Source organism: Bos indicus, chromosome 24, assembly GCF_029378745.1.
Source record: "Bos indicus isolate NIAB-ARS_2022 breed Sahiwal x Tharparkar chromosome 24, NIAB-ARS_B.indTharparkar_mat_pri_1.0, whole genome shotgun sequence".
NCBI classification, from domain to species: domain Eukaryota; kingdom Metazoa; phylum Chordata; class Mammalia; order Artiodactyla; family Bovidae; genus Bos; species Bos indicus.
Genome location: NC_091783.1, coordinates 20,605,099 through 20,625,658, shown reverse-complemented (window position 1 = coordinate 20,625,658; position 20,560 = coordinate 20,605,099). Strand labels below are relative to the sequence as shown.

The following is a 20,560-nucleotide window of genomic DNA, read 5'->3' as shown; positions in this document are numbered from 1 at the left end:
GCTCAGATGGTAAAGAATCAACCTGCAGTGCAGGAGACCCAGGTTCAATCCCTGGGTGGGGAAGATCCCTTGGATAAGGGAATGGCAACCCACTCCAGTATTCTTGCCTGGAGAATTCCATGGACAGAGGGGCCTCACGGGCTACAGTCTATGGGGTTGCAAAGAGTCAGGTGCAGCTGAGTGACTAAACACACACACACACAGTGGCCAGTAATGATCATCTCTTTATGTGCTTCTTGGCCATTTGTATATGTTCTTTACAGAAATGTCTATTCAGATATTTTTCAGTTTGTGTTATTTGTCTTCTTATTGATGAGTTGTAAGGGTTCTTTATAAATTCCACCTCTGAGTCTCTTATCAGATACAGTATTTGCACATATTTTCTCCCATTCTGTGAGTTGTTTTTTCACTTTTTTATTGGTGTCCTTTGAAGCTTGAATGTTTTAAATTTTGATGAATTTCAACTTACCAATGCTTTTCTTTTATTGCCTGTGCTTTGCTGTCATGTCTAAGAAATTGTTACCTAAACCAAAGTCTCAAAGATTTATACCAATATCTAAGAGCTTTGTACTTTTAGATATTAATTTAAGTTTTGATCCATTTTGATTTAATTTCTGTAGATGGTGTGGGTAGTGACCCAGCTTTATTCTTGTGCATGTGGATTTCGTCTTGTCCCAGTATCATTTGTTGCAAAGACTATTTTTTCTTTGTCTTGCCACCCTTGTTGAAAAATCTTTTAACCATAAATGTAAGTGTTTATTTCTGTAATCTCAATTCTATTCCGTTGATCTGTATTTCTATTCTAATACCAATCCACTCTGTTTTAATATATTGTAGCTTGGCAGTAAGTCTTGGAATCAGAAAGTGTAAATAGTCCAAGTTCTTCTTTTTCAAGGTTGTTTTGCCTATAATGGGTCCTTTGCGTTTCCCTAGGAATTATGGAATCAGCTTGCCAGTTTCTGCAGAAAGTCAACTTGGGATTTTGGTAGCAATTGTGTTGAATCTTTTTAAAAAAAAAAAGTTGAAAAATACAGTTGATGTACAATAATGTGTTAGTTTCAGGTATATATCACAGTGATTCAATTTTATATATATATGTGTTTATAATTATGTATGTGTGTGTATATATATATATTTTTCTTTTAAGATTCTTTTCCCTTATAGATTATTATAAAATATTGAGTCTAGTTCCCTGTGGTGTACAGTAGGTCCTTATTGGTTATCTGTTTTATATATAATACTCTGTATATGTTAATCCCATAAATTGAATGATTGGGAATCTTTTTTTTATTTTAACTTTTTATACAACTTTAAAGGTTACTTTCCATTTACAGTTACTACAAAATATCGGTTGTATTTCCCATGCTGCACAGTACATGCCTGAGCCTTACACCCCGTAGTTTGTGTCTCCTACTCCGCTACCCCTACCTTGTGTTGAATCTTTAGATCAGTTTGGCAAGTACTCTCAGCTTCATAATATTGTCTTCCAGACCTTGAATATGGTGTGTAAATTGTCTATTTATTTAAATCTTTAATTTCTTTCAGTGATGTTTTGTTGTTTTCAGTGTACATGCCAAATTTATTTTCAAGTTTTAAGTATTTTATACTTTGTGATGCTACTATTAATGAAATCATTTTCTTAATTTCATTTTTGGATTTTTGACTGCTAGTATATAGAAACATAGTTGATTTTTTATCCTGTAACCTTTCTAAATTAATTTATTTGTTCTAATCTAATAGCTTTTTGGTGATTTTCTTACAATTTCGTATGTACAAGATAGGAAATTATCTATTATGCCTATAATAGATATAATAGATATAGGCATAATTCAAATTATGCCATCTGTGAATAGAGATAGTTTTACATTTGCCTTTTCAGTTTGGATTTCTTTTATTCAGTTGTCTTGTAAAGAGATTTAAAAATGTGACAAACCTTTTTCCAAATCGTTTTGTCATACTGATAGTCTTTTGGTTCAGTACCGATTATTGAGGGAACCATTCATTTCTGCTTTGAATTGCCATGATGCTGTTATAAATCAAGGAGATACTTAAGATTTCACTACAAGTCTGGCATCTGTGAGACGAGAAGGAAAGAAAGATTGACAGGGAAGAGCCTCAGACTTCCTTGCAGTCTGAGGTAATATATGAGAGATGTATTATTCTTCCCTTAGTATAGCATAGCATCTTATTTGGTAGTCTCTATCTTTAATTTTGTGTTTATCATTCTGTTGTTTCTCTTTATCAGGGGTTGACAAACTATTTCTGTAAAAGGCCAGATGGTAAATGTTTAGCCTTTGTGAGACACATGGCCTCTGTCTTAATTATTTAATTCTGCCATGATAGTGTGGAAAGAGCCATATGTATGTCAGTGTATAAATGAATATGCATGACTGTGTTTTAATAAACTCTTTTTTTCCAAAAATAAGCTTTGAGCCAGATTTAGCTTGCAGTTGTAGTTTATCAACTGCTGTCCTATATGGTGTAAACACGTATTTGTTTTTTAAACAATGGTGGTGGTGGTTTAGTCACTAAGTTGTGTCCACCTCTTGCAACCCTGATGTACTGTGGCCCACCAGGCTTCTCTGTCCATGGGATTTTCCAGGCAAGAATACTGCAGTGGGTTGCCATTTCCTCCTCCAGGGGATCTTTCCCAATCCAAGGACTGAACCCGCATCTCCTGCATTGCAGGAGGTCTCTTTACTGACTGATCCACCAGGGAATCCCATAGTTTTGTGTATATTTCCAACTTTTTATGAATGATCTCATATCATATTGTCTGATTTTTTTATTCAGTGTTATGTTTCTGAGATTTATTTATGCTGCAAGTTGTCATATTTAATTTCTTTTCACTGATATTTCAATCAGGGTTTACTCAGTTATTTCAACTGAGAGTATGTTTAGTATATAAAAACTTGTTAGACTGGTGCTGGAGAACTGAAAGGCAAAAAAGGCACACTAAGTTACCATGTATGTAATAATGACAAGACACAGCCACCATCTCTAGAGTTGGGAAAGCAGAACAAGCTGGAATTATTAAAACCTAGAAACTTGGAGGAGGGGCCACTTAGAGCTGAAACTTGGACCTATGATGATGGGGAACTAGCCTAAGGGGTATTGCTGTCTCCAAGGAGACATGACAAAGGCTGGTTCTGTGAGGCCTGGAAGAATTACCAACAGGAATCAGTTGTTCTTGCCAGGGTGAAGATTTCTGGCAGGGGTAACACTGACAGAAACAGAAAGCAATAGGAAGGAATGTGTCCTTTCTTCCTCTCAGAGCCTCTCCTTCTCCCTGTTGGTAGAGCTTAATAGAGAACGGGCTTCCCTGGTGGCTCAGATGGTAAAGAATCCGCCTGCAGTGTGGGAGACCTGTGTTCAGTCCCTGGGTTGGCAAGATCCCCTGGAGGAGGGCATGGCAACCCACTCCAGTATTCTTGCCTGGAGATTTCCCATGGACAGGAGGGCCTGGCGGGCTGCAAGTCCATGGGCTCACAAAGAGCTGGACATGACTGAGCGACTAAGCACAGCTTAATCATGTGGCAAAGGAGAATTGAGGTTTCCAGAGCCTCAGCCTCACAAAGCAAAGCAGGGTAGGGTGGGTTTGAAGATGGATGAATGTCAACTAACAATCAGTAGCTGCAGAATTCCATTGTATAAATATACCACAGTTTAACTCTGGTTGACAAACATTTGTGTTTTCAGGTTTTTGCCTGAACACAATGCTGCTGAAGTTCTTGCCTATTTGCAAGGCTTTCTTTTTTGTCGTTTACTGAAAATCTCTTAATGGGTTTTCAGCAATTTTTCCCATTGCCAAATCCATTGACTCCTTTTAATATTCTGTTTTTTGATTATTACCACTGTTAACCCCACATTCTTCTTAAAACTTTTTTCTCCTACAATATTGTATGCTTCCGATCCTCCTTTTGTCTTTTTAGTTACCAGTTTTAATTTATTTTCTTGGATTAGGAGTTGATTTTTAAAAATTAGTATTTTTTCTTAATTTTAAGGAAAATTTTAAAACATAGAAATATATAAAGAAAATAATAAAAATCTAAACATTATTGATAGCAACATATGGCTGAATTTTAAATTTTTATGTTTTTCTCTGACCTGTGATCCAGACCCACATTTTCAGCTTCCTGCCTAAACATTTCCCCATGAATGTCCTCCTGGCATCTCAAACTGACCATATCTAAAATCTAAAACCAAATCCATTTAATGTTTTGTCTTTTTACCATATCCTGTTTCCCATTTCCTTTTTCTCCCTTATCTTTCCCATCTTTGGCTAACAGTGCTTCCAGGATTCATTTTAGGGGTCTTGGATTATTCTTGGCCACGTGAAGTAATTGGACTAATTTACTTTGTGGTTGCATAAATGGCAATGCCAAGGATTGTTTTTTTAAACATATTCCTTTTACGTGTTACCTACAAGTGAATTCCTAGGTTTCATAGCTTTGATGTTCATGTACTGCTGCTAAGTCACTTCAGTCGTGTCCAACTCTGTGTGACCCCATAGATGGCAGCCATCATGCTCCCCCATCCCTGGGATTCTCCAGGCAAGAACACTGGAGTGGGGTGCCATTTCCTTCTCCAATGCAGGAAAGTGAAAAGTGAAAGTGAAGTCGCTCAGTCGTGTCCGACTCTTCGAGACCCCATGGACTGCAGCCTACCACGCTCCTCCATCCATGGGATTTTCCAGGCAAGAGTACTGGAAGAGTGCCTTCTCCGTTCATGTACTAGGAGAACTTTTTATAGTATAGGAGGTAGGATAGTACAGTGAGTAAGAACATAGACTGTGGAATCAATGCTTGAATCTCGATTTTGCTAGTTCACTGCTATATTCCTAGGCAAGGTATGTACCCTCACTATAGAACAGGAATAATACCTACCTAATAGCATTGTGGTGAAAATGAAATGGATTAATAAGTATAAAATACTTAGAATATTCACTGGATATAACTGGATATAATAACACTGGATATAACGTTACCTATTATTACTATTACTCTTTGATCTAATACCCTTTGGAATGAACCTTGGGATATATTGAGAACTTAGAAACTGGTGCCTCTGCTGCCAACCTTAGTAAACCTTCAAGCAGCCATAGACTGTGGTGTCAGAAGGATCTCAGTATCTTCCATTAGATGTTTGTTTCTGTGACGTTCACCAGGGGAAAGTTGTTTCCTTATTATTCCCTGATACTTAAGCATTTGTGTCTGTGAGTTCTTACTCTGCTTTTCCTGTGTAAATTTCATGATGTCCCCTGGTGGACAGATTGTTCCTTAGCCTGTTTTGAGTTCACAGTAGGTTTAAATGAAATAGGTAGTCTTCTACCAAATAAAAGAGATCCAAGAAATTTCATCCCCTGTGCTAATTTAAAGAAATTTCTTGAAAAGTCTTGAAAGTTGTTTTTTGTGAAAGTTAATCAGAATGATTTTTGTTTGTTTGTTTTAGAGTTTCTGCAGGGGAGAAATAAAGAGTGCATCACTGAAGGATTTGTGTCTTGAAGACAAAAGACGCATTGCAAACTTAATTAAAGAACTGGCCAGGTGAGACAAAGCCTTGTATGAAGTGTATTACTATGTGAGAGAGAATATTTTTTTGAAAATAGAAAATTATAAATATGTTCTGATGTCATCCTGTCATTGGTCTTATGGGAACAAAGACTTTTAGGAAAAATAATATTCTGTGGTGCCAAAAAGAAAAGTAGAAAACACACACACACACACACACACACAAAACATAAAATGGAAAAGAAATAAACAGCAGAACAAACACTCTCCAACTTGTGTTTTCTGGTTTATTTACTTTCCCAGTTGTTTCATAGAAATATCTGCAGCGGTCATGTATCAGGAGGGAACATTTTGAAACTTAGCTCTTCTATTGATGTAGGTTGATATTGTTGTTATCAGAGGCATAGCAGTTACTTTTGGTTTTGCTTTAGCATCTGAAACGGAAGAGAACATTCTTTTTATTGTCATCTTTCACAAGAATACTTGTCAGTTTGCTAACTTCTGATAGTTTCAAATAAGGGGTTTTGAATTTTGAGAGAGTTCTTAACTGTTTGGATGTAGTATTCCAGTTTATTAATGATGTATTTGAAGCATATTTACTTTGTATAATTTTTTCTTAACATACATGTCAAGTTTTGAGATCTTAATAAATGAAGATGTCTGTAGAGGAATATATTAATATAAATTATAAAAATTAAGTTTAGGGGAAGGCCATACCTAAACACTGATAAAATAGTACTCATTTTTATCATTCAATTGTATGTTTGAATATAGTAGGTCTTTTTTCTTCTTTCTTTTTTCTAAATTAAAGATAACTACATGAAGTATTTCATCTTAAGGCCTTAAAATAATGTTTGTAGAGGCTGTTCTAGAAAAACTGAAGTTAAAAATTACCTTATTAAATCATAGAATCATAGGTATAAAAGATGACAAAAGCAGTGATGTTTGGGGGATTAGATTACAGAGTATAAGAATTCAAAGTACTACCTTAGTCTGAATTTGATATGCCACTTGATTAAGCAGTAATCAAAAAAGCACTGGAATTCTTTGACTATTCTGCTCCCTGAAGTAGACTTTTCATTATCTCAAGTAGTGTTTTTTATAATGGGAAAACATTTGATTGTTAAACATTTAATTTATGATCATCTTACAAGGCTTTTTTTTTTTTTTTTTTTTTACCATGGAGAGGGATGTGAATGTCCTTACAGCTGTTACAATTAGTTTGACATCATATATTAATGGTCCTGAATTTATTGGAGAAGGAAATGGCAACCCACTCCAGTATTTTTGCCTGGAGAATCCCAGGGACGGAGGAGCCTGGTGGGCTGCTGTCTATGGGGTCGCACAGAGTCAGACACGACTGAGGCGACTTAGCAGCAGCAGCATTGCCTTATTGTTCTGATACATGTTCAGCTTCCAGGCTTAGCGAACTCTTGACATCTTAGAGCATATTGTTTTGGTTTCAGTAAACTTCTGCTTTCTAGCAAAGTGTAAGATTCTTGGTAGAGTGTCAGTGTTTTAGTACAAGATTACTACAAATTTGACTGCTAAAAACCCCCATTACCACTATCAGTTCAAGTCAGTAGATGAGTCATGTCTAACTCTTTGCGACCCTGTGGTCTGCAGCCAGGGTTCCCCGTCCAGCACCAACTCCTGGAGCTTGCTCAGACTCATGTCCGTTGAGTCAGTGATGCCATCCAACCATCTCATCCTCTGTCATTCCCTTCTCCTGCCGTCAATATTTCCCAGCATCAGGGTCTTTTCCAGTGTGTCAGTTCTTCGCATCAGGTGGCCAAAGTATTGGAGTTTCAGCTTCAGCATCATTCCTTCCAATGAATATTCAGGACAGATTTCCTTTGATTTGATTGGTTTGATTTCCTTGCAGTCCAAGGGACTCTCAAGAGTCTTCTCCAACACCACAGTTCAAAAGTGTCAATTCTTCGGCGTTCAGCTTTCTTTATGGTCCAACTCTCACATCCATACGTGACTTCTGGAAAAACCATATCTTTGACTAGATGGACCTTTGTCAGCAAAGTATTCTCTCTGCTTTTTAATATTCCATCTAGAAGGCAATGGCACCCCGCTCCAGTACTCTTGCCTGGAAAATCCCATGGACGGAGGAGCCTGGTAGGCTGCAGACCATGGGGTCGCAAAGAGTTGGACACGACTGAGTGACTTCACTTTTACTTTTCCCTTTCATGCACTGGAGAAGGAAATGGCAACCCTCTCCAGTGTTCTTGCCTGGAGAATCCCAGGGATGGGGGAGCCTGGTGGGCCACCGTCTATGGGGTCGCACAGAGTCGGACATGACTGAAGCGACTTAGCAGCAGCGGCAGCAGCAGGTAGGTCATAGCTATTAATTTCATGGGTGCAGTCACCACCTGCAGTGATTTTGGAGCCCAAGGAAATAATGTCTGTCATTGTTTCCATTGTTTCCCCATCATTTTGCCATGAAGTGTTGGGACCAGATGCCCTGATCTTAGTTTTCTGAATGTTGAGTTTTAAGCCAACTTTTTCACTCTCTTCACTTTCATCAAGAGGCTCTTCCGTTCCTCTTTGCTAATTACACCATAAGAATGGTGTCATCTGTATATCTGAGGTTATTGATATTTGTCCCAGCAATCTTGATTCCAGCTTGTACTTTAGCCAGGCCAGCATTTCACATGATGTACTCTGCATATAAGTTAAATAAGCAGGGTGATGGTATGCAGCCTTGATATACTCCTTTCCCAATTTGGAACCAGTCTGTTGTTCCATGTCCAGTTCTAACTGTTTCTTCTTGACCTGAATACAGCTTTCTCAGGAGGCAAGTAAGGTGTTCTGTTATTCCCATCTCTTTAAGAATTTTCCACAGTTTGTTGTGATCCACACAGTCAGGGGCTTTGGTGTAGTGTTTAAAGCAGAAGTAGATATTTCTCTGGAATTTCTTGTTGTTTCTCTGATCCAGTGGATGTTGGCAATTTGATCCCTGGTTCCTTAGGCTTTTCTAAATTCAGCTTGAACATCTGAACATTCTCGGTTCAAGTGTTGTTGAAGCCTGGCTTGAAGACTTTTGAGCATTACTTTGCTAGCATGTGAAATGCGTGCAATTGTGTGGTAGTTTGAACATTCCTTGGCATTGCCTTTCTTTGAGATTCAAATGAAAACTGACCTTTTCCAGTTCTGTGGCCACTGCTGAGTTTTCCAAATTTGCTGACATATTGAGTGCAGCACTTTCACAGTATCATCTTTTAGTACTTGAAATTGCTTAGCTGGAATTCCATCACTTCTACCAGCTTTATTCATAGTGATGATTCCAAAGGCCCACTTGATGTCAGACTCCAGGATGTCTGGCTCTCATTGTGATTATCTGGGTCATAAAGATCTTTTTTGTATAGTTCTTTTGTGTATTCTTGCCACCTCTTCTTAATATCTCTGCTTCTGTTAGGTCCATACCATTTCTGTCCTTTATTGTGCCCGTCCTTGCATGAAATGTTCCCTTGGTATCTCTAATTTTCTTGAAGGGATCGCTAGTCTTTCCAATTCTATTGTTTTCCTCTATTTCTTTACATTGATTACTTAGGAAGGCTTTATCTCTCCTTGATATTCTTTGGAACTCTGCATTCAGATGCGTATATTTTTCTTTATCTCCTTTGCATTTAGGTTCTCTTCTTTTCTCAGCTATTTGTAAGTCCTCCTCAGAGAACCATTTTGCCTTTTTGCATTTCTTTTTCTTGGGGATGGTTTTCATCAGTGCTTCCTGTACAATGTCACGAACCTCTTTCCATAGTTCTTCAGGCATTCTATCAGATCTAATCCCTTGAATCTATTTCTCACTTCCACTGTATTATTGTAGGAATATGATTTAAGTCATACCTGAATGGTCTAGTGGGTTTTCCCTACTTTCTTCAATTTAAATCTGAATTTGAAGTAAGGAATTCATGATCTGAGCCACTGTAAGCTCCCAATGTTGCTTTTGCTGACTGTGTAGAGCTTCTCCATCTTTGGCTACAAAGAATATAATCGATCTGATTTCAGTGTTGACCATCTGGTGACGTCCATGTGTAGAGTCATCTCTTATGTTGTTGGAAGAGGGTATTTGCTTTGACCAGTGCATTCACTTGGCAAAACTCTGTTAACCTTTGCCCTGCTTCGTTTTGTACTTCAAGGTCAAACTTGCCTGTTACTCCAGGTATCTCTTGACTTCCTACTTTTGCATTCCAGTCCCCTATGATGACAAGGACATCTTTTTGTTATTGTTGTTAGTTCTAGAAGGTCTTGTCAGTCATCATAGAGCTGTTCAACTTCAGCATTACTGGTTGGGTTATAGACTTGGATTACTGTGATATTGAATGGTTTGCCTTGGAAATGAACAGAGATCCTTCTGTCATTTTTGAGATTGCACCCAAGTACTGCATTTCAAACTCTTTCGTTGACTATGAGAGCTATTCCATTTCTTCTAAGGGATTCTTGCCCATAGTAGTAGAGCGCAATTGTGCCATAGTTTGAGCATTCTTTGGCATTGCCTTTCTTTGGGATTGGAATGAAAACTGACCTTTTCCAATCCTGTGGCCACTGCTGAGTTTTCCAAATTTGCTGACATATTGAGTGCAGCACTTTCACAGCATCATCTTTCAGGATTTGAAATAGCTCAATTGGAATTCCATTACCTCCACTAGCTTTGTTTGTAGTGATGCTTCCTAAGGCCCACTTGACTTCACATTCCGGGATGTCTGGCTGTAGATGAGTGATCACACCATCATAATTAACTGGGTCATGAAGATCTTTTTTGTTCAGTTCTTATATGTTAAGTGTTTATTTTTTATAAAAAAAAGTCTACCAAACTGGTTCCCAATATGGTTTTGCTATTTCACAGTCCTGCTACGAATGTATGAGAGGTCCATCATTCTGCATATTCAATGACTCTTCGTATTGTCGTTTCTCTAAATTTTGATGATTCTAATATCTCCTTGTGGGATTAATTTGTGTTCCTCCAGTGATTAATGTGTTCATTGTCCAGTTTAATTTTGTTAAGTGTCTGTTCAAATATTTTGCCTTTTTTTCACCCACTCACCCTCTTCCTTCTTGATAGTGAAGTATTAGAGTTCTTTATATATTCTAGATGTAAGTTGTCAAGTATTTGGTTTCCCCCCCATCCTGCAGCTTGCTTTTTAATTCTCTTACTATTTTCTTTTGAAAAGCAATTTTTAAAAATTTTGCTCAACTTTCGTTTATCAATTTTTCTTTTGTGATTCATGCTTTTAGTGTTACATGTAAGAAACCTTGCCCATCCCATGGTGGCGAAATGTTTTTCTTATATCTTTTTGCAGAATTAGCCTCAGCCTCCTTGTCAAAAATCAGTTGACCATATATGCATGGTCTGTTTCTGGGCACTTTATTTCATTCCATTGATGTGTACCCTTTTGCCAATACTATACTAACTTAATTATTTTTATTTTTTTAGTTAAGTCTTGAAATTTCATTGATATTTTTGTTTGTTTTGAAAATTATTTGGGCTCTTTAAGGTCCTTTGCATGCCACTAAATTTTAGAGTCAGCTTATTAATTACTAAAAGAAAATTGCCTTCTGGAATTTTGTGTGAAGTATATGGAATTTGGGCTTCCCTGATAGCTCATTTGGTAAAGAATATGCCTGCAAAGCAGGAGACCCCTGTTCAATTCCTAGATTAGGAAAATCCACAGGAGAAGGGATAGGCTACCCATTCCAGTATTCTTGGGCTTCCCTTGTGGCTCAGCTGATAAAGAATCTGCCTGCAATATGGGAGAGTTGGGTTCAATCCCTGGGTTGGGAAGATCCCCTGGAGAAGGTAAAAGTTACCCACTCCAGTATTCTGGCCTGGAGAATTCTGTGGACTCTATAGTCCATGGAGTTGCAAAGAGTTGGACACGACTGAGTGACTGAGATAAATATGGAATTTACCTCAGGGAAGATCCAGGGAAGCCAGTGGCTCAGTGGTAAAGAAGCTACCTGCCGATGCAAGAGTGCAGGAGATACAGGTTCAGTCTCTGGTTTGGGAAGATCCCCTGGAGGAGGAAATGGCAACCCACTCCAGGATTCTTGCCTGGAGAATCCCATGAACCAAGGATCCTGGCAGTCTACAGTTCATGGGGTCGCACAGAGTTGGACACGACTGAGTGACTGAGCATGCATGCATATGGGATTTGTGGATCAAAGTAAGGAAAACTGACATACTCACACTGAGTCTTCTAATCTATGAATATGTCATATCTTTCCATTGTTTGTTTAAATTTTCATTCATTTTTTCCTGCATGATTTGTAGTTTTCAGGTATGGGTATAAAATATACTCATATTTTATAGTATTCTTAAGTATCTTATGTTTTTGATACTACTATAAATCGTGTAATATTAATTTTATATTATACGATATGCTTAATTTCTAATTTTATTTCTAATTTGAAAGGAACACGATTGAGCTTTTAATATTGACTTGGTCTCCTTCAACTTCTTAAAATTTACTTGTTATAGTAGCTTTTTTGCAGTGTTTTGTATTTTCCACATACAGCATCATGTCATCTACTGATCTAAACAGTTTTTTCTTTCCCATCTATAGGTACTTTGTTTTCTTTTCTTGCTCTTTGACATTGGCTGGGACCTCAGGACAATGCTAAATGAAAGTGAGAAGAGGGACATCTTTGCCTTCTTTTTTTTTATCTTACCCCTTTCACTGTTAAGTACAATGCAAGCTGTTGGTTTTCTGTAGATATTCTTCATCAGGTTGAGGAGGTTTATTTTTGTTCCTAGTTTGGTGAGGTTTTTTTCCTTTATTTTGTCATAAATAAGAGTAGAATGTGTCAAATGATTTATGTTCATGTACTGTGCTGATAATATGTCTTTTCTTTTTTTCCTCTATTACTGTAATAAAATATATTGGTTTTTAAGTGTTTAATTTACCTTGCTTTTCTGGTCTAAGCCTCATTTGGTTATGGTGGTTTTTGGTTTTGTTTTTACTGTGTTACTGAATTTGATTTACTAATATCTTATTAAAGATTTTTGTATCATGAGAAATGCTAGTAGTTTTCATGAAGTGTCATCATGTATTTTTTAAATTGTATGTTTTGATTACGGTAAAATTCACAGAAATTTTACTATCTTAACCATTTTTTAAGTGTACAATTCAGTATTATTAAAGATATTCACATTGTTGTTCAACAGAACACTTTTCATCTTGCAAAACTGAAGTGTTCACTCCAGAACACTTTTCATTTTGCAAAACTAAAGCTCTATGCCCATTAAAACTCCCCAGTGCCCCCCTCTGCCTGCCCATGGCAATCACCATTATACTTATTCTGTCTGTGAGTTTTACTATTCTAGTACCATATTGTGGTAAAATACATATAATATAAAACTGACCTCTGGAGACATTTGTTGTTGTTGTTGTTTAGTCGCTAAGTTACGTCCAACTCTTTGCAACCTCATGGACTGCAGCACACCAGGCTTCCCTATCCTTCACTGTCTCCCTGAGTTTGCTTAAAATTAGATCCTTTGAGTCAGTGATGCCATCCAGCCATCTCATCCTCTGTTACCCGCTTCTCCTCTTGCCCTCAATCTTTCCCAGCATCAAGATCTTTCCCAGTGAGTCAGCTGTTTGCATCAGGTGGCCAAAAGTATTGGAGCTTTAGATTCAGCACCAGTCCTTCCAATAAATATTCAGGACTGATTTCCTTTAGGATTGACTGGTTTGATCTCCTTGTTGTCCAAGGTACTTTCAAGAGTCTTCTCCAGCACCACAGTTCAAATGCATCAATTCTTTGGTGCTCAGCCTTCTTTATGGTCCAGCTCTCACATCCATACATGACTACTGGAAAAACCATAGCTTTGACTAGACAGACCTTTGTCCACAACATGATATCTCTGCTTTTTAATACACTCTCTAAGTTTGTCATAGCTTTTCTTCCAAGGAGCAAGTGTCTTTTAATTTTGTGGCTGCAGTCACTGTACACATTGATTTGGGAGCCAAGAAAATGAAATCTGACACTGTTTCCACATTTTCCCCATCTATTTGCCATGAAGTGATAGGACCAGGTGTCATGATCTTTGTTTTTTGAACGTTGAGTTTTAATCCAGCTTTTTCACTCTCCTCTTTCACCTTCGTCAAGAGGCTCTTTAGTTTCTCTTCACTTTCTGCCATTAGAGTGGTATCATCTCCCTATCTGAGGTGTTGATTTTTTTCTGGGCAATCTTAATTACAGCTTGTGAAGAGGTATTTAGTATACTCACAGTTTTGCACAGCCACCACTTTTAAGCTCTAGAACATTTTCAGCCCAAAGGAAACTGTACTCGTTAAGCAGTTGCTCCCCATTCTCACTTTCACCCTAACCCCTGACAATAGCTAATCAGTTTTCTGTCCATATTGATTTGCTGACTCTTGATATTTAACTGGAATCATACAATATGTGGCTTCTTGTGTCTGATTTTTTTCACTTGGCATACAGTTTTCAACGTTGGCTGAAAAATACTTCATTGTATAGATACATCATATTTTGTTTCTCCATTCATGATTAGACATTTGGGTTTCTACCTTTTGGCTTTTGTGAGTAGTGCAGCTATGAATGCGTGCTAAATCACTTCAGTTGTATCTGACTCTTTGGGACCTCATGGACATAGCCCTCCAGGTTTCTCTGTCCATGGGATTCTCCAGGCAAGAATACTGGAGTGGGTTGCCATTTCCTCCTCCAGGGGAATCTTCCCAACCCAGGGATCAAACCCATGTCTCTTTCTTCTCCTGCATTTGCATATGGATTCCTTACCACTCGTACCATATGGGAAGCACCACTGCTATGAATATTCATGTACAATTTTTGTTTGAACACGTTTCAGTTATTTTGGTTATATATACAGGGGTGGAATTGCTAGGTCTTAGGTTATTCTGTGTTGAACTTTTTGGAGAACTACCAAACTTTTGACCAAAAGTGAAGAGGAACGGAAGAGCCTCTTAATGAAGGTGAAAGAGGAGAGTGAAAAAGCTGGCTTAAAACTCAACATTCAAAAAACTGAGATCATGGCATCTGGTCTCATAACTACATGGAAAATAGATGGGTAAACAAAATGGAAACAGTGACAGACTTTATTTTCGTGAGCTCCAAAATCACTGTAGATAGTGACTGCAGCCATGAAATTAAAAGACGCTGCTCCTTGAAAGAAAAGCTATGACCAACCTAGACAGCATATTAAGAAACAGAGACATTACTTTGCTGACAAAGGTCCATTTAGTCAAAGCTTTGGTTTTTCCAGTAGGCATATATGGATGTAAGAGTTGGACCGTAAAGAAAGCTGAGTGCCAAAGAATTGATGGTTTTGAACTGTGATGTTGGAGAAAACTCTTGAGAGTCCCATGGACTGCAAGGAGAGCCAACCAGTCCATCATAAACGAAATCAGTCTTGAATATTCATTGAAAGGACTGATGATGAAGCTAAAGCTCCAATACTTTAGCCACCTGATACAAAGAACTGATTCATTGGAAAAGACTCTGATGCTGGGCAAGATTGAAGGCAGTAGGAGAAGGGGATGACAGAGGATGAGATGGTTGGATGGTATCACCAACTCGATGGACATGAGTTTGAGTAAACTCCACGAGTTGATGGACAGGGAAGCCTGGCGTGCTGCAGTTCATGGGGTTGCAAAGAGTCAGACACTACTGAGTAACTGAACTGAACCACTTTATATTCCCATTAACAATGTACAAAGATTCCAATGTCTCTACATGCCCACCAACACCTGTTGTATTTCATGTTTTTTAATATAACCATCCTGATAGGTATCAAGTGGTATCTTATTTGTGATTTTGATTGCCGTTTTTCTAGTGGCTAATGATGTCACCGTTTGGGTGTCTTCTTTGGAGAAATATCTATTCAAGTCCTTTGCCCAGTTGTTAACTGGATTGTCTATCAATTTGTTGTCATAATAATTTTAGATATTATGGTTTTTTAAAAAATAATTTTTGTTTGGCCATAGCACACAACAAGCAGGATCTTACTTCCCTGACCAGGGTTTAAATCCATTATCCCTGCATTGGAAATTCAGAATCTTAATCACTGAACCACCAAGGAAGTCCTTAAATCTCTCTTCTTTTTTAATGTAGGCATTTACAGCTGTGAATATCCCTCTGAGCACTGCTTTTGCTACCCCCTATAGGTTTTGGTATGTTTACTTTTCATTTTCATTTCATCTCAAAGTAGTTTCTAATTTTCTTTCTGGTTTTTTATTTTTCCCATTTGTTGAGTGTGTTATTTAATTTGTATATATTTATGAATTTCCATTTTCCTTTTCCTTGATTTTTAGCTTTATTCTATTGTACTGAAGAGAATACTTTATACTCCTTTAATCCTGTTTAAATGTATTGGGATTTGTATTTTGACTTAACATATGTTCATATGTAGTCAATGTGTTAGTCGTATGTTAATATATAGTCAATATAGTTGAAGGCAGGAGGAGAAAGGGATAACAGAGGACCTGAAGGGGACAACAGAGGATGAGATGGTTGGATGGCATCACTGACTCGATGGACATGAGTCTGAGCAAGCTCCAAGAGTTGGTGATGGACAGGGAGGCCTGACGTGCTGCTGTCCATGAAGTTGCAAAGAGTTGGACACCACTGAGCAACTGATCTGAACTGAACTAAATTGATGATTATCTTGGAGAATGCTCCATAGTTAGTTTATAGTGCTGTTCAAGTCCTCTCTTTTTGTATTGATGATTTTTCACCTCAATGTTCTGTCCATTGAAAGTAGATTATTGAAGTCTCCACCTATTATTGTAAAACTGTCTATTTTTCTCAATTATGTCCATGTTTTCTTTATATATTTTGGGGCTCTGATGTTTGGTATTTTTACTTTTATAATTTTTATATATTCTTAAGAAATTGACCCATTTATCAATCTATGGCATCTGTCTCTTTGTCTTGTAACGTTTTTTTTTAAGGTTTATTTTGGCTGATGTTAGTAAAAAGGAAACCCATTTCTCTTTTGGTTACTATTTGCATGTTGTTTGCATGAAATAGCTTTTTTCCATATTTTAGCTTTTGTCTTTTGATTTAAAGTGAGTCACTTGTAGACAACATATAGTTGAATTATTGTTTTTTTTATAATCCATTTGCCAACTTCTATTTTTCATTTGGTGAATATAATTCACTTATATTTAAAATAATTTTTGTAAGGAAGTACCATTTTGCTTTACATGTATGGATATGTATGTGTGTATGCGTGTGAGTGTTTGTGTGTGTGTGTATGTGTGTGTGTGTGTGTATGTGTGTGCAGGCATACCTCAGACTTATTGCAGGGTCCAGACCATCACAGTAAAGCAAGTATCATAATAAAGTGAGTTACAAAAACTTTTTGGTTTCCCCATGCACATAAAAGTTATATTTATACTATACTATAGTCTGTTACGGAGAAGGCAATGGCACCCCACTCCAGTACTCTTGCTTGGAAAATCCCATGGACGGAGGAACCTGTTAGGCTGCAATCCATGGGGTCGCTAAGAGTCGGACACAACTGAGTGACTTCACTTTCACTTTTCACTTTCATGCATTGGAGAAGGAAATGGCAACCCACTCCAGTGTTCTTGCCTGGAGAATCCCAGGGACGGGGGAGCCTGGTGGGCTGCCGTCCATGGGGTCGCACAGAGTCGGACACGACTGAAGTGACTTAGCATAGCATAGCCATAGCATAGTCTGTTAAGTGTGCAATAACATTGTATCTTAAAAGAATGCAGCTACCTTAATTTAAAAACACTTTATTGTTAAAAATGCTAACCATCATCTGAACTTTCAGTAAGTTATAATTTTTTGCTGGTGAAGGATTTAAGCACGGTGTTGATGCCTTCTGACTGCAGGTTGGTGGTTACTGAAGATTGGAGTGGATATACCAATTCTTAAAGTAAGACAGCAATGAAGTTTGCTGCATCGGTTGACTCTTCCTTCTGCTGTACTGATTTCTCTGTAATGTAGCATGCAATGCTGTTTGATAGCATTTTTTACATGTAGAACTTTTTTGAAAATTGGAATCAGTCCTTGTTTCAAACCTTTCTCTGCTTTATCAACTAAGCTTAGATAATATTTTAAACCCTTTGTTGGCATTTTAACAGTCGTCACAGTATCTTTACCAGAAATGTATTCCATCTCAAGAAATCACTTTCTTTGCTCATTCATGAGAAGCAATTCTTTTTCCTTGAAAATTTTATCATGAAATTGTAGCAACTAAGTCACATCTGTAGGCTGCTCTTCTCCTTCTCTTGCTGTTTCTACCACATGTGCAGTTGCTTTCTTTACTGATGTCTTGAACCCTTCAAAGTCATCCATGAAGGTTAGCATCAGCTTCTTCCTAATTCCTGTTAATGTTGATATTTTACACAAATGTTCTTAGTGACACTTTAAGAGTGAATCCTTCACAGGTTTTCATTTACTTTTCCCAGATCCATTGAAGAAATCACTGTCTTTGGCAGCTTTCAAAATGTAATTTTTAAATAGTAAAACTTGGAAATTGAAATGACTCCTTACTGCAGAATAAATGTTGTGTTAGCAGGCATGAAAACAACACTAATCTTTGTACATCTCCATCAGAACTTCTGGGTGACCAATCTTATTATCAATGAGCAGTAGTATTTTGAAAGGAGTCTTTTTGGAGCAGTAGTAAATCTCAACAATGAGCTTAAAATATTTAGTTAACCACATTATAAACAAATATGCTGCCATTCAGGCTTTATTGATACATTTATAGAGTGCAGGCAGAGGAGATTTAGCACAATCCTTAAGGGCCCTAGGGATTTTAGAATAGTAAATAAGAATTGTCTTCAACTTCAAGCCACCACCTGCATTAGCCTGTAATAAGAGTCAGACTGTCGTTCGAAGCTTTGAAGCCAGACATTGACTTCTCCTCTTTAGCTATTTAAACTCTGGACCATAAAAAAGGCTGAGCTTTTCGAATTGATGCTTTCGAATTGTGATGCTGGAGAAGACTCTTGAGAGTTCCTTGGACAGCAAGGAGATTAAAGCAGTCAATCCTAAAGGAAATCAACCCTGAATATTCATTGGAAGGACTGGTGCTGAAGCTGAACTTCTAGTACTTTGGCCACCTGATGCAAAGAGCTGACTCATTGGAAGAGACACTGATGCTGGGAAAGATTGAAGGCAGGAGGAGGAAGGGGCAGCAGAGGATGAGATGGTTGGATGGCATCACCAGCTCAGTGGACATGAGTTTGAGCAAGCTCTGGGAGATGGTGAAGGACAGGGAAGCCTGGTGTGCTGCAGTTCTGGGGGTCACAGAGTTAGACACTACTTAGCTACTGAACAAGTGTGGTATCACAACCAGAAAATTGATACTGATAGAATTCATCAGTCTTGTATAGATTTCACGTGTACTTGTGTAGTTCTGTGCAGCTTTGTATCACAGGTGTAGATTTGTATACCATCTCTGTAATCAAGATACAAAACAGTTTTGTTATAAGTCACTCATGCTGTCCTTTTATAAACATGGATGCTTTCTTTCCTACCACTTTCTCCTTCCCTAATCCCTAGCAACCATTGATCTACTCTCCATTTCTATATTTTGTCATTTCAAGAATGCTGTATAAATGAAATCATAAACAGCATGTAACCTTTGAGATTGTTTTTTTTCCATTCAGTGTAGTTCTTTTTAAATCCAGCCAGGTTGTTGCCTGTATTAATAGTTTGTTTCTTTTATTCCTGAATAATATTCCATGCTGTGATGTACTGCATTTTATTTAACCATTTGCATGTTAAAGGATTGTTTTCAAAGCTTTTGATTATTATAAATGAAACTGTGAATTTTTATATATAGGTTTTTGTGTGAGCATAGTATTTTCATTTCCTTAGAGTAGTGTGTCATAAATGCATGTTTAAGTTTTGTCAGAAACTGCTGAACTGTTTTCGAGAAGAATTTACCATTTTACATTTCCACCAACAGTACAGGAGAGATTTACATCCTCTGCATTTTTGCCAACGTTTGTTGTAATTATTTTACAAATATGTAATATATTTTATATTGTAGCCATTCTGATAGCTATTTAGTGTTATCCATTTGTGGTTTTAATTTGCATTTTTCTGATGTCTATTGATGTTGGATATTGCTTCATGTGCTTATTTTATCATCTTCAGAGAAATATCTGTTCATCCTTTTTGCCCATTTCTTGTGGACTGTTTTTTGTTGAGTTTTAAGAATTCTTTGTATGTCCTATATATAGATCCTCTGTTGGATATGTAGTTTGCAAATACCTTTTAGTAGCCTGTAGGTTGTCTTTTCATCCCTTGCACAGGGTTGCTCATAGAGCAAGCATTTTTGATTTTAACTCGGTCCAGTTTTTCAGTTTTTTTCTTTTTATGGACCATGCTTTTATTTTAAAGACTGAGAACTCTTTGCCTAGCCTTACTACCTGAAGATGTTCTGCTGGGTTTTTTTTATTTTCTGAAAGTTTTATATTTTGTATTAAGTGTGTGATCCATTTTGCATTAATTTCTATATAAGGTATGAGGCTTAAGTTACAATTTCGTTTTCTTTTTTTGCCTACTGATGTTCAGTTGTTCCAGCACCATTTGTTAAAGTATTTTTTCTGCCTTTGTCAGAAATCAGCTGGACATATTTGCATATGTCTCTTTCTCAGTTCTCTTTCCTGACCCACTGATCAGGATCTCTATCCTTCTTCCAACTGTCTTAATTTATCTTGCTGTATAGTAAGCTTTAATGTTGGATAGACTGATTCATCCTACTTTATTCCCTTTCAAAATTATTTTATCTCTTGTAGTCCTGTGCCTTTTCATGATAATTTTTGAATAAGATTGTAAATGTCTGTTTAAACACTCTGCTAGTATTTTAATAGCTGCTACATTAAGACTATAGATCAGTTTTGGAAAGAATGGACATCTTTACTATGTTGAGTCTTCCAGTCTATGAATATGACAGGACTTTCCATTTACTTAGCTCTTTGATTTCTTGCGTTAGCAATTTATAATTTTCAGGATATAAATCATATGTGTTTTCTCACATTAATATCTAAGTAATTAATTTTCTTTGGAGC

At 37.2% G+C, this 20,560-nt stretch overlaps 1 protein-coding gene across 6 annotated transcripts in view; it reads left to right on the top strand.

Moving 5' to 3' along the window:
- KIAA1328 (KIAA1328 ortholog) overlaps positions 1 to 20,560 on the top strand; it is a 425,486-nt gene that overhangs the window by 11,514 nt on the left and 393,412 nt on the right. For all 6 annotated transcript variants that reach the window (XM_070778527.1, XM_070778530.1, XM_070778528.1 and 3 more), the window contains exon 4: positions 5,452 to 5,546. In XM_070778527.1, coding sequence (XP_070634628.1) covers positions 5,452 to 5,546 — 95 coding nt within the window. The remainder of the gene's footprint in view (positions 1 to 5,451; positions 5,547 to 20,560) is intronic.